Below are 14,802 nucleotides of genomic sequence, written 5' to 3'. Positions count from 1 at the left end.
GATGCCCCAACATTGGGCAGGATCCAACAGGCATGTGCTTGTGCTTGGCACTGGCACACAACACATACAGTTCACAGTGGGAGGTCAGCACCATGTTCCTCTTCTCAGTTTCCCGAACCTCAACATTACTCTTGTTCCAAAAAGGAAGAGGGCTTCTTTGTGCCCTACATTATTGATTTACAAAAGGTAATTCAGCCTTCTCTCTGCATTGAAGTTCTTTTTCATCTGCGCCTAGCTTTTTGGAACATATTTGCAAGGTCAGGATGTAGTCGAGAACAGCATGTCAGCCTTTGCCACTGCAGAGATTCAGCTGGTGTACATATGTTTAAAATTTGACTAATTGCATAATGTTGAGGCACAGTGCAATGGAGCATAGCGCAGATGTACAGAGCCTGAAACCAGTGCCTCGTGCTGGACCATCTTTCCCCACAGAGGACATGACAGATTAATAATGGGAACAGCTGAAACTGCTAAAGAATTGACTTGGGGGCAATCAAGGGCTGCAGTGAGTCATTAGTTATGCTTGTTTTTAACAACACATTTCTCTCTAATGTGGCCTAAATATGAAGCAAGCCAAATCATCTGTACTTCAGTTCTAGTGCCAAGTGCCATTTTTCAAATGCATGCATTGAAAGGCAGTAAAAAAATAAAAAGGAATAATCTGGCATGACTTTTAATATTTAAGTTAAATACAAAATTGGATCTGTACCTTATATTTGTTCTTTGTTAGAAATAATTCTGTATGTAAAAACCATTTCCCCCATCATGTTAAAAAAAATCTGGGAAAGAAAGAAAGCCATTTACTGCTCAGCTGTGGGATTTACTCTACTAAAAGTTGGAAATAAGGGAAAGAGAGATGTCCATTATTGGGTGAGATATTTCACGTTAAGCAGATTCTGCCCCTTGTCCAACACTTAATTTTTATGAACAAGGAGAACTTTGCAGAACCAAGGGAATGACTTCAGAAGAATGAAACACAGGGTTTCATTTTCCACATGTCAACAAACAGTTACTGAAAGGTACTGTATGGGCACTTAGCTTGTCAGAGAATTTCTGAATTAGATGGAACAATGTATGAATGCAATTTCAGGAAGCTAACTTACATAAAAATGTGTTCCAACATCTCATTCTTACAGTTTTGCCTCAGTAATTTAGAACATAGGATGAAATGCATGGTGCTTAACAGTCTAAGACTTAATGTAAATGATGTTTAGGGCAGTTGCAAGAGAGTGATCGCAAGAACCCTTTAAGATGGGAGCAACCCGTCTCCATTGCATACATTTGGAATAGAGCGGAAGAGAACATGGCTTGCCCTTGAAAGGAGTTGCATCAACGTCTTGCGAATATATAGCTGTCTCTACCACATCACACTTCATCTCTAGTTATTTGCTTCACCTGCCCACATCAAACTGCTTTTGAGTAGGAACAACATTTTGCTGATTAACCATATATAATTATCTAACCGTTTTGAATTAATACTTAAAAACAACATGTGGCTTTGTGCTGTTTTTGAAATGGAGCCTTTTATTTCACACAGGCACATGACAGGAAGGTTTCCAGACTACCCTGACGAAGAACAAGGCGGTTCAGCTGTTCTTTTTGCTGAAAAAACTCCAGAGGAGGTAGCATTTGTTTCAGACATAAGGTTAAAAAAGGATTATTATTTATTCCCTTTTTGAAACAATGTATGGTAGGCCCAGATTTATAGTACCAAATTTGATCTTACTGGGTTGGATCCACAGGTGCAGCCAAAAAGGATATTAGGAGACCCCAAATTAAAATTAAAATCTCATCTGGAACTCAGAGGTCTGAACACAGTTGCACTAGGGCTTTTTATCCCCCTTCCTAACTCATATTCTCTTTAAAAAAAACCTGTTACGTGACTTCTGCATTAGAGAATTTGATTCTGAGGCACTGGTTACAATTTCTAGATGCCAAACGGTTCCTCTGCAGAGTCCTTTAATGAGATCTGCCAGTCAAGTCACATGAAGGTTCCACACATGTATTAACAATTTCTGCCACATTCCAGGAGCCATTCCTCATCCCATCCCACGTCTGGAAAGCAATGCGAAAACCAGCCTAAAGTATTTCTATACCCACAGAACGCTAGGCATGCAAATCTTCGTTGGGGTAGGCAGCATGGTGCCTTCCAGATTTTGCTGGACTCAAAGCTCCCATCAGCCTTGAGCATGGACTGAAGGCTGGGGCTCTCTGGGGGCACCACATTGGCTATCCCTGGTTTATGCTACTGGCCACTGTGATGGTTCTAGGGGTTGCTCGTGCGTAAGCCGGTGCAAACCCCTGGCTGTATTGCCTGAGTGAACCTTTTCTGTCCAGACAGCCACTCACCTGTGGCTGCCTCAATCGCTGGCAGAATCCGTCAGTGGGCGTTTCTTAAACTTCTTCCAGCAAAGAAGCTCTTTGACGCCTAGTCTCCTCCTACTCTCTCTGCGCGAAAGCCTTCTGCTCAAGGAGGGCGTAGACAGCGGAGGACCTCTACTCTCCCTGCTGGTCCCCAGCAAGGAGTCATGGGACCGCCTCGCCGCTTCCCCCATCTGCCCCCCTTCTCCACTGGTGCTACGCTGATTCTCTTCCCCAGAAGATAGGCTGCTCCTCCCGATCCCTGGACGCTCTCTGGAATCCCTCTGGCTTTTGCTCTCTCCCTCCGGCACAGATGGCAGTTCCCTGACAGCCACACTTCTTCTTCAGCATGTAACTACGTACAGTGGTACTTCAGGTTACATACGCTTCAGGTTACAGACTCCGCTAACCCAGAAATAGTGCTTCAGGTTAAGAACTTTGCTTCAGGATGAGAACAAAAATCGTGCTCCAGCGGCATGGTGGCAGCAGGAAGCCCCATTAGCTAAAGTGGTGCTTCAGGTTAAGAACAGTTGCAGGTTAAGTACAGACCTCCAGAACGAATTAAGTATTTGACCCGAGGTACCACTGTACTGTGTTAACATTGCCCCATGACAGTGTTCCAGAAGTTACTGTTTCTTTGGTAAAGACTAGCCTACAGAAGCCCATGTCATAATAAATCTATTAATCTTAAAAGAGCCACAAGATTATATAGTGTCAGCGTTTTGGAATTTGTTACATATATAGGGACACTCAGAGTTGAAGATATTTAGGAGATACAACTGTAGAAATGAACCTCACTCAGCTGCTGTGACCTTCTAATTTGTCCACTTCTCCCATTGAATAAGACCCTGGGATCCTGGCCACTGCACCATTTCAACCCTTGACACTTTTTCTTCTTGTTCTTCCTCCCATTTCCTTCCATGCCTCTGTTTCCCTCCTCATATGCTTACTCAAATATTTACAGCTCTTTGCCTACTTTGCATAACAATAGTTAGCATTTATATCAAAGTGCTTTACGCATGTTATTATATCTGCAATCCTTAAAATGGGTGGGAGTCCATGCTCCCTACAAAATGGGCTAGAAGGGTCATGAGAACTGCTGGGAAATGTGGGGTGGGGGGAAGAGACGGGGGTCGTTTCATAGTGGAGGGGGATCTTGCGCTTGGATCCTGTTACAGCTTTCCCCATAGGCTTCTGGCTGGCCATTGTGAGAACAGGATGCTGGACTAGATGGGCCTTTGGCCTGATCCAGCAGGCTCTTCTTACGCTCTTGTGTTTTTATTTTTCCTCTGAAATAACTATAAGTATCATCATTTCCATGTTACGGGTGGGGGGGGGCTGAGATAGTGTCGGCTGCTCTAAACAAGCCACTCTGGTGAATTTGTGACGGATGATATGTGACCCTGGAGACTCCCATGTGCAGCTTGGACTATTATCTGCTTCTCCAGGCAAAAGACTCCAGGTGGGAAGGAATCTACTTGGTTTTTTACTAGAACCCCAAATCCACCAAGTGGGGCCAGGCGCAAAAGATAGGCACTTGGAACTAAAAATTCTGAGCCTAGAAGTTGATTTTGAGTACCAGCATTAAACAGAGCTCACAGCGGCACTCATCTCGCTTTACTGGCCAAGGGAGCCGGCGTACAGCTTCCGGGTCATGTTGCCAGCATGACTAAGCCACTTCTGGCAAACCAGAGCAGCGCACAGAAATGCTGTTTACCTTCCCGCCGGAGTGGTACCTATTTATCTACTTGCACTTTGACATGCTTTCGAACTGCTAGGTTGGCAGGAGCAGGGACTGAGCAGCGGGAGCTCACTCCGTCGCGGGGATTCGAACCGCCGACCTTCTGATTGGCAAGTCCTGGGCTCTGGTTTAACCCATAGCCCTGCCCGCATCCCAAGCTTTTTAAATATCAGCAGTATAATTTACTTCATTGCATGTAGGGGTGGCTAATCAGACCATCAATTTGATTTGATCAGCCAGAGATCTATCAGTAGATCCTGATCTGCCTTGTGCCCACTCCTGATTACTGTTTGTGGAAAGCACTGCTTCCCACTCCCTTTTAAGCCTATGGGTCTACCTGCAAGGTGAGGCACATGCCTGTCTTTTCTACCCAGGCCAGGTTAAGAGTACCTGCTGAGCAATGGGCTGCTGCAGCCTTCCCCAACCTGGTGCCCTCCAGATGTTTTGGACCACTACTGGCTAGTTTTCATGTTACATGAAAAGGTATTTTTAAAAATAGCACAGTAAGAAACACGAATCAGAAAACAGGAGACTGATAACGAATCTGATAGTGATGACTGGCAGAATCCGGGACCAAGGAGAAGAGTCGGTGGAAGAAGATTGGAAAAAATTCAAAGTTTATCTTCAAAAATATTGCAAAATTAAGGATTGCTAGAAAGATGTTGGGAAAAGAAAATTATGTGGTTTTAGTGGAAATGACATAAAGGATTAAGTTAAAATGAGTTGGTGAAAGAGAGAATGTAAAATTATAGTATATTAAGACAAATTATTAAGATAAAAATAAGGTTGGAAGGATTTGCTGAAATAACAAATTGAATTAGAATACAAAAATGGGAGGCGTGAGGAGGTCAAGGAAATAAGTGAATGTAAGTAAGTGATGTACAGGTTTGACTTGTTTTTTATCTTTTTTCTTTTGTTTTCTGGTTTTTGATGATTTTTTTTATATGTATTGTTTTTTCGTTTTTTCTTTGTTATTATTTTCTCTTTTTTTCCTGTAATCTTTAAAATCTTAATAAAAATTTATTTTTTTTTAAAAAAAAGATAACAAATCTGATAGTGGTAGCAAGAACATTGATTGCTAATGGTTCCTTCTTTCAAGGAGTGGCTACATGAAATGTTATGTTTTGATTGTGAGTAAAATAATAGCATTGTTTTATTTTTGTTCAGGATGGACTGATCTTTGTGGCTGAACCCTGTATCATTTAGCAAGAAAATATTCATTCAAAATAACATAAAGTTGCAAGGGTTAACTATGTTATAAATGTTTGTTATATTTGTTGGTTTGATAGCTGGAATGAAGCTAGTTGTTTTGTTTAGACTCCTTTCTTCATTCTGCCAGGTGGCTGCTGAAATAATTGCTAAAGAAGAAGAAGAACTCAAAAAGAAGAAGAAGAAGAAGGGGAAAAAAGAAAAGAAAGAAAAAGGGAAAAAGAAAAAGCAAGGGAAAGAAAAAGAGCCGAAACCAAAGAAGAAAGAGCAGGCAAGAAATGCTAATGCACAACTGTTATCAAATTTTGTTGATTCAATTAATGTTGGGTAGAATCTGGATGATAACTATGTGTACACTTTGAGACCCACAATAAGCTTCTGCTTAGGCTTCCAGCCAGCCTGGAATATGAGCCATATGGACTCTCAGAGGACCCTTCCTTTGTTTCCCACCCTCCTAAAACTTTCCTCCACTGTGTTAAATAGTTCCTAAAAACCTTAGGACCAGAGCAGGCTGTCAGATTCAAACCTGAGTGCTTTACATTGCCATATATAAGCACAGGGGAAGAATTGAGGAGGGAAGCTATCTCTCTCCCCCACCTCTCTTTCTCCGTTTCTCCTCTTCCCCAAGTGACAGCTGTTACTGATATAAAGAAGTCAAGCATAAGGAAAGGGGTTGGGATTTGCAAGTTTAGCTCCACGTCCAGAGCTATTTCACTCCTCCAGCCGTCACTATGTTGAGGCCTAATGTTTGCTGTGGAGAGCATGTTTCACATGTGGGAACTTCCAGCACAATCTAGAACCCTGATTATCCACCCTTTAAATTGTAAGGGTAGCCCCTATGTGTATTTATTCTTTTTTTATTTAACCAGATTTATATACCACTTCATTATCATTAGAGCAAACAGCACACAAGTGTGTGGGTTTTCCCCCCATTTTTTTTTTTTACTGTTTGTGATCATTAACATTGAGTGTTATGAGAAGACTTTACAGGGTGGAAAAATCTCATTTCCTAGAGAATCCAGGGGCACCTAATGAAGCTGAATGTTGAAAGATTTAGGACAAAAGATAGTACTTCACACAGTGCCTAGTTAAACTGTGGGATTTGCTCTCAAAAGAAGCAGTGATCCCCACCAACTTGGGTGACCTAAGACAGATCACAAAGCCACCAATGGCTGCTAGCTATGTGAGCCAATTTTCACCTCTACTGTCCTCCTTTACACAGATGAGGCAATCCTGATTTCATACACCCAGTTGGGATTGCACAGACTGATGAATCAGTTCAGCTTGTACTGCAAGAACGAGCATCTTACTATAAAATATCCCAAAAACAAAAGTTATGATATTTGGCAAATCTAAGAAAACTTACAATTGGTCGCTTGAAGGATATACACTGCAGCAAGTATTCTCATTTAATCTCAGTGTGGTCTTTCAGTGGACAGGCAGGTGGTTTGCACAGGTCCAGTCAAGTACTCTTAATAGCTGATAGAACTTTAAACGGACTACTATAATTCCACCGTACAAAAGGGGGTAACTGGGTGAAGTTTTGAACTTTATAAGACCAGGGTGTTGCCAAAGTTGTTATATGGAGTGCCACAACCAATTTAGATTCACTGGGGAGAGTGCAAAACAATTTTTTGTGCAGATTCCTGCCAGTCCCTACCTCTACAAAAATAGCACTACTCTGTGCAGAACTGGGTGTAATGCCTAGTAAAACCAAATCCCTTAGACTAGCCTTTCTTTTTTGGTTAAAAGCTATTTTAAAGCAGGTATCAAAATCCCTCGTTACACCTTTAGAAGACAAGACCCCAAACTCATGTAAAATTCAATTTGCTCCCAGGAAGTTGGGACTCTCTGCCTCCTTTCTTGTGACGCAGGTTTTTGAGACAGTTAAATAATTAATACTCCAAAGGCTTAGAGACATCGAGATGCAATCACAAACTGCTGAGATCAAGATCTGTCAGTCTAACAAATTGTATGCTTTTTTAATTCCATTGTATCCATCCCTACCAAGATATCTGGTAGATTTGCCAAATGTTAAAATGAGTGTAGCCTTCCTGCAGGCAAGACTAAATGTCCTTCCGTTAGCAGATTGGACAGGCCGACATAAAGGAATTTCTAAGAAGGATAGAGTTTGTGCCTGCAACTCTATGTCAATAGAAGACATAACTCATGTTCTCCTTAAATACCCTTTTTATGATGACCTTAGAAACAATTACATTCACCCGTTGTTAAGATCGCAGAAGGGAAGGACGTCTCTTGCAAAGACCTGTTTTTTGTTGTCTGATGTAGAGAGGTATATGTACTTTGGAGCATCCAAATTTTTTGCCAAGGCTTTACAAATTTGTGTAATAAAACTTAAAGGGAGAATGGGAAATGGTTTACCCTTTAAAGGTTGGGAAGTAGAAATATAAACCACTATTATTAGCAGTATTCTTGTTATGATTATTTTTAATGCATGTAATGGCTGCTCACTAAACACAGTAAATCAAACTGAACTGAATCTGTCGGAGGCAGTGAGAGTCTGAATATCTTTTGTTGGGAATGGCAGGTTGAAAAGTGCTGTTCTGCTTGCAAGCTTCCCTCCCATGGGCACTGTGAGAACAAGATGGTGGGCTGGATGGGCCATTGGCCTGACCAAGCAGGCTCTTCTTCTATTCTTTTGAGCCCCTAATTCTTTTTACCAGACCATAGGGACTCCAAAACACCAGCACCTCTAGCTTTGTTAACCCCATCCACTCAACCACAGTTTCCAGAAACCGATGAAGAACAATACTGATTAGGTTGGGAAAAGAAAACTTATCACTTCATGAAATATTAGACAACAAGGATGTCTTCTGGACATCAGTGCTCCAATTTCAGCCACCTTGAGAGTGAAATTGGAGCACTGATGCCCTGATGAAAGGAAGTGGAATCTTCTTGTATGGGGACCACTAATACCATCCACTATTGATTTTACCTGTTTTGTAACATCAACTTTTAATTGTTTGTGTTTCTAAGTTATTGAGGTCAAGGTTTTATTTTGTAAATTAAGGAAGAAGAAGAAGGTTGGAAAATGTCACCTAGTAATTTTCTCCCGGTAATGGAAGCAGGAAACAACAAATACAAAGGCAAGTAGAGAAAGCATAGTTAGCGTAAATGTTGACTGTAAAATTTAATGCATGATATTCAGGCAAGTCTGTGGATCCAGAGTATACTCCATTGCTGGGCACAATCATGACAGCACAAAACCATTTAGCATGTGCCTAATTCAACAAATGAAAATGTAGGTTGAACATTCAAGCTTTAAGACATGCCTAATGAGATAAATTTATGTGGGTTCTTTACCATAGGGCTTGTTTACCATAATATGTAAGCAACTCCAGAAATACAAATGAGGGGGGAATATATATATATATATATATATATATATATATATATATATATATTGATTTATGTTCTAAATATGCATCTGGGGATTTCAGAGCAGCTTAACAGGATATGGTATGGTGGATTTCTTCATCAAACAATTCCATTTGTCACGTAGACACGGTGGCAAGAGGAGGGTAGTGTTAATTTCTTGAGACCTAACTGAAAACAGATGTGTGCATATTTCAAGGAGTTGCCAGTATAGGAACTCCCACTCCATTGTTATAAAAACCGTACATATATTAGAGGAGGCCAGCACAACTTGTGATCTACCAACCCAAATATCAGGCAGCCCACCAGAAGCGTCATAAACCTGCATTTCTTGGGCTGGAAAAAAGAGCAGGTTGTCAAGAAGCTGAAAGGCCAGGGTAGGGCTGGAGGGCTGCATTTGGCTTTGTTATGAGTCACGGTTTCTATAAGACTATGCTGGGAGCTGGAAAATTGTTTGGTGGAACAAAGGAAGGCAGCTGGTGAATTTGCCTCTAGCTTAATTTTCCTGCTTGGGATGGTTACATGTGGAAATACACTAATGTCCCCAAGCTTTTACTGTTTAATACAGATGGTGTGTGATACTTGAAGTGTTATCCTGTTAGTGTGGGTGTGGGAGTGTACACACACAGAGATATATACAGATGGGGGTTGTAAAAAGTGAGGTTAGAAGGAAATGAAATGCAGTAAAGATTGTGATAATTAAGTTTTTAGCAGAAGTAATTCATAGCTGTGTGAAACTGTTGAATTATGGTCAAAAGTTTTGGTGCTATCACGTGTGTACTGACTGAGACAAAGAATTTTTAGCATTTTTTGTGTTAACTGGCTTACTAATGCCATAATGTTAGTGTCTTGAAGAACTGTTTTGTGAATTGGACTTCTGGGCAGGAATCATGGTGGATTAGACGTCTCTTGTCAACACTCCATTGACAAAGATAATTATGTGGTGATTAATAACAGTCAAGCCATAAATCTTGGTTATCACATTATCTCTGGAGGAACAGAAAAAACAGGGAATCATAGAATTGTAGAGTTAGAAGGGACCACAAGTGTCATCTAGTCCAACTCCCTGTAATGCAGGAATCTTTTGCCAAAAGTGGGGCTCAAACCCACAACCCTGAGATTAAGAGTCTCATGCTCTACCGACTGAGCTATCCCAGACTTCGAGTCTATAACAGCTAAGAGGTGTTCCAACTGTGATAAATTTTCATTTTATTGTGTCCTATTTTTTGGCCTTCCAGTTTCTGCAGATGGTGGAAAGGAGTGCGAGTCTGAATCATCTGACAGACTTGAGCCCCGCAGAGAAACAGGGGGAAGCGCCAAGGCGAGGCGCACCCTCCAAAAAGCCCTGAGAGGGTGCTTAGGGTGTCAAGAGGTCCAGCAGCCCACAAAAGGGCTCTCCTGCAACCCCCAAACCCCAAATAATCATAAAATAATAATAAATAATAAAAGTGATGGCAAAACAATAACAATATTTTAAAAAACAAGGAATCCTGTCCATAGGAATATATTTGTAAAACAGATAAACATTTGGGGGGGAAGGGAAGAGAAGAAGAGAAAGGAATGTTGGAGCATTGGTATATTCTGTGTGTTTTGTGTTTTTATTACATTCCTTCTGAAATTCAAGTACTAAAACTAGATGACTTTGCAGATTTTTTGCAAGATACTGTCACAACTATGAACATACTTCACATTTATTTGAATAAAGGTTACCCTATACATACCTTACTAGGTATAATATGTGAACATTGTGACCTTAACCTTCTTACCATTCCTTTGAGGTAGAGTGAAGTCTTTGCTTGCCTTGTCCTTAGAGAAATGGTATCAGTCATCTGGTTACATATAAGTACAATAAATAAGTTCTTTCTTTAAAAATCCAGTGTGGTCCATCAATGAATAACAAATAACTAGGTCCTAATGTCCATGTGAAAACATAACACTCCAAACTTGCTGACCCACCCAGAAAACTCTGTAAAAATCAAATAATCTATATAATGGTCATATTCCCCACAGGCTTAAAGTCCAAACTCTGGTAACCCTGATGGAAGTGTCTTTAACCGCTACCATTACTAATACTGCATGCCAGCTTTCTCAGCTTATATATCTCACTGCATCCATCATATTATTTAAAAGCTTAAGAGCAACTTTTAAAAATTAATGCTTTTCAGCATAACCCATTTTGGTTGCTGTCAGGGAACTGCCATCAGGGCCGGAGGGAGAGAGCGGGATGGGGAGAGGCAGCCCATCTTCTAGGGAAGAGAATCAGCGTAGCACCAGTGGAGAAGGGGGGCAGATGGGGGAATCGGTGAGGCGGTCCCATGACTCCTTGCCAGGGACCAGCGGGGAGAGTAGGGGTCCTCCACTGCCTACGCCCTCCTTGCGCAGAAGGCTTTCGCGCAGAGAGAGTAGGAGGAGACTAGGCGTCAAAGAGCTTCTTTGCTGGAAGAAGTTCAAGAAATGCCCACTGACGGATTCTGCCAGCGATTGAGATAGCCACGGGTGAGTGGCTGCCCGGACAGAAAAGGTTCACTCAGGCAACCCAGCCAGGTGTTGCACCAGTTTACGCACGAGCAACCCCTAGAACCATTACAGCAATCCGTCAGTCCCTGACGTTGCTTGTGCGCAGCCCTGGAGAGGCAGCACGATGAGCCAAACAGCACTGGCCAGAGGGACAGAGCAAGAAGCCAGGGTGCGAGGTCTGGTCGAGAGGAACCGAGACCTGGAGGCGCATGTCGCTACCCTATCCGCGCGGCTGGAGAAGAGACGGGCTCAGGATGCACAGGTCAGAGCCACCCCAATAGGGAGGAAGGTCCCGGGGCTGGTACATAAGTTTGGTGGAAAGCCCCAAGACTACAATGCCTTCCAAACGGAAATTCAATACGCTTTGGATTTGCAGAAAAATGACTTTGCGGATGACGGGGAGAGGGTGGCTTACATTGTTGGACATCTGCAGGATGGGGCGCGCGAATGGATCAGGCCCCTAATGGCGACGCAGAATGATGCATTGAAAGATCTTAAGAAATTCTACCAGGCGATGGACGCGATGTTCTCCAGCGAGGTGGAGCAATTCGTGACACGGAGGGAGCTGATGGGGTGCAAGCAGGGGGGCCTGTCCGTCAGAGACTACTGGTCGCGTTTTGCGATGTTAGTCCAGAAGCTCAGGTGGGATCCGGACTCTGAACCAATACAAATGTTGTTTGAGGTGGGTTTTGTACCCTGGAGTGAAAGACGAGCTGTCCCGAGCGCCCCGCCCGCAGTCGATGGATGAACTCACAAAGGCTGTGCTGGCGATCGGAGTACGCCAGGAAGCGCGGTCTCAGGAGAAGCAGGAGATAAGGGGTGAATGTTTCCATGGCAACCGCATTCCGGAGGTGCCGAGGGAGCCTTCCCAGGCGGCGGAGCCAATGGAAATTGATGGCACGCGCGCACGAAGTTTCAAACGCCGGCGAAGGCCGGAAGAGGGAGAGGAAGGAGTGGAAAACTACCAAGAAGTGTTTCCTCTGTCAGCAACCGGGACATTTTGCAAGGGTCTGCCCTCAACGGAAAGCCTGGCAAGGCATGATGGGGGCTACAGGCCACGACGAGAAGGGGGAGGAGGGGCCGGTGCAGGGAAACGACAAAGCCTGGCTGCCAACCAGCGGGGGCAGCAGCCAGGCCAGCAACCAATAGAAGTGCCCCAGCCTGACCCACCCAGGGCAGCTATAGCCATAGAGGTGGTGCTAGAACTCCCAAATGGGCACCCCATCAAAGTGGAGGGGCTGCTAGATTCTGGCAGCTCGTGTAATTTCTTCAGCAGAGACTTCGCTCTGGAGCATCAGCTCCACCTGTTGCCACTAAATTTTCCCTTGCAGGTGAACACCATCGATGGCAGGGAACTCCTGGGAGTGGAAGTGACATACCAGACACCGCCAATGCGAATGAGTGTCTTCAGGCACACGGAAACCATAGCCTTTCATGTGGCCACGCTGGCAGGACCCCCAATAATACTGGGAATGAGCTGGCTGGCAATACATGACCCAGTAGTGTCATGGCATCAGCGGTCGGTCACCTTTGGGTCAGCTTACTGCTTAGAACACTGTCTGGGAGGGAAGGAACCAAGGATGACTGTGGCCAAGGTGGCTGGGGTGGCCCTGGAGCAAAAAAGGGAGGTACCACCACAATATGCGGATTTGAAGGAGGTCTTCAGCGAGAGGGAGGCAGACAGACTGCCCCCCCACAGACCATTTGACTGCCAAATCAACCTGCTTCCAGGGGCTCAGTTACCGGTGGGTAAGCTGTATGCCATGTCCAACCGGGAGATGCAGGACTTGCGGCAGTTTATTGACAAGAACCTGAAGAGGGGTTTCATAAGGGAATCCAAGGCAGTGGGGGGCAGTCCCGTGTTCTTTGTGGACAAAAAAGAGACTAATCAGCCCAGATTAATCGTGGATTACAGGGCCGTAAACCTGGTGTCAGAACCCGTGACTTTCCCAATGCCCAGGATCGACGATATTTTGACATGTGTGAGGCAGGGGAAGATTTTTACCAAGCTGGACCTCAGGGCAGCATATAATCTGATTAGGATAAGGGAGGGGGACGAATGGAAAACGACCATGTTCACCCCCTGGGGGCTTTTGAGTACTTAGTCATGCCATTTGGATTACAATCGGGGTCTGTCTGCTTTCAAGCCTTCATGCACCATGTGTTGGGGCCCCTGCTGTACAAGAATTGCGTAGCCTTTTTGGATGACGACTTGATCTATTCGGACAATGAAATGCAACACGTCAGAGACATCAGGGAGGTGCTACAGAGATTGAAGAAGCATCAGTTGTGGGTCAAGCTGGAAAAATGCCAATTCCAGGCCAGGGAGGTTGAGTTCCTGGGGTACAGGTTGTCCGACAAGGGACTAGCCATGGATCCAGGCAAGGTGAAGGCAGTGCTTGAATGGAAAGCCCCCCAAAACAGAAAGGATGTGCAGAGGTTCCTAGGCTTCAGCAACTTCTACAGGAAGTTCATAAAGAACTTTGCTCACTTGACAGACCCATAACGGATTGTCTTAGTAGCAAAAAGAAGTTTGCATGGACAGAGGATGCGCAGCAATCCTTTGAAAAGCTGAAGAAGGCGTTCGCCTCGGAGGAGCAGCTCCTGCACGTGGATCCGGAGAAGCCCATGAGACTGGAGACGGATGCATCCGACCGCACGGTTGGGGCGGTCCTTTTGCAGCCCGGGGCCAAGCAGAACTGGAGGCCGTGTGCCTTTTTCTCTAGGAAGCTGAGCAAGTCAGAGCAAAACTACACGGTGTATGACCGAGAATTGCTTGCGATCTATGCGGCATTTCGGCAATGGAGACATCTATTGATAGGGGCGCGGCACAAAATCCAGGTCCGAACGGACCACAAGAACTTGGAATACTGGCGGACCGCACGAGTGCTCAACCAGGGACAGATCAAATGGTCCCAGGAGTTTGCCAAGTTCTTCGAGATTCGATACGTGCCGGGAGAGGAAAATGTAAGGGCAGATGCTCTCTCCAGGAAACCGGAGTACATGGAAGGGGAGGGGCCACCAGAGACCAGGCACGTGTTCCCCGAGGACCGGTGGGTGTGGGGGGGAACGTTGGTTGGGAAACGAGAACTGGCAGGGCTCACCAGAGACGATGAGTTTGCTCAGGCCAAGATCAGGGAACTCAGGGACGGAAAGGAAGACAATGAAGGGTTTGAGGAAAAGGAAGGGCTACTGTACTATAAGGGAGCACTGTATGTACCAGGGGAGACTTTGAGGGGGAAGGAACTTAGGCAACTCCATGACAACCCAACAGCTGGGCACTTTGGACAGCACAAGATCATGCTACTTGTCACCAGGCAGTTCTGGTGGCCAAAGGTGAGGGAAGACGTACAAGAATATATACGAGGGTGCGACCGATGCCAGAGGGCTAAGGGGGAAAGGGTGGCCCCCGCAGGGTTACTGAAACCCCTACCTACACCGGGAAAGCCCTGGGAGGTGGTGTCCATTGATTTTATGACAGATCTGCCCAAGTCTAGGGGGAAGACAGCGGTCATGGTAGTAGTCGATCTACTGACGAAAATGTGCCATTTTGTAGCTTGCTCACATGCAGCAACGGC

At 44.5% G+C, this 14,802-nt stretch overlaps 1 protein-coding gene across 1 annotated transcript in view; it reads left to right on the top strand.

Moving 5' to 3' along the window:
- Positions 1–14,802, top strand: part of DRC11 (dynein regulatory complex subunit 11) — a 95,829-nt gene that overhangs the window by 41,504 nt on the left and 39,523 nt on the right. Inside the window, exons 7-9 of the mRNA XM_079977753.1 lie at positions 1,538–1,622; positions 5,442–5,582; positions 8,343–8,418. Of these exons, the coding sequence (XP_079833879.1) occupies positions 1,538–1,622; positions 5,442–5,582; positions 8,343–8,418 (302 nt within the window). The remainder of the gene's footprint in view (positions 1–1,537; positions 1,623–5,441; positions 5,583–8,342; positions 8,419–14,802) is intronic.

The sequence above is a fragment of the Podarcis cretensis genome, assembly GCF_951804945.1.
Source record: "Podarcis cretensis genome assembly, chromosome: 1".
Lineage (NCBI taxonomy): Eukaryota > Metazoa > Chordata > Lepidosauria > Squamata > Lacertidae > Podarcis > Podarcis cretensis.
Note: the sequence above shows the minus strand (reverse complement) of the source record. Positions and strands in the feature narration are given on the sequence as shown.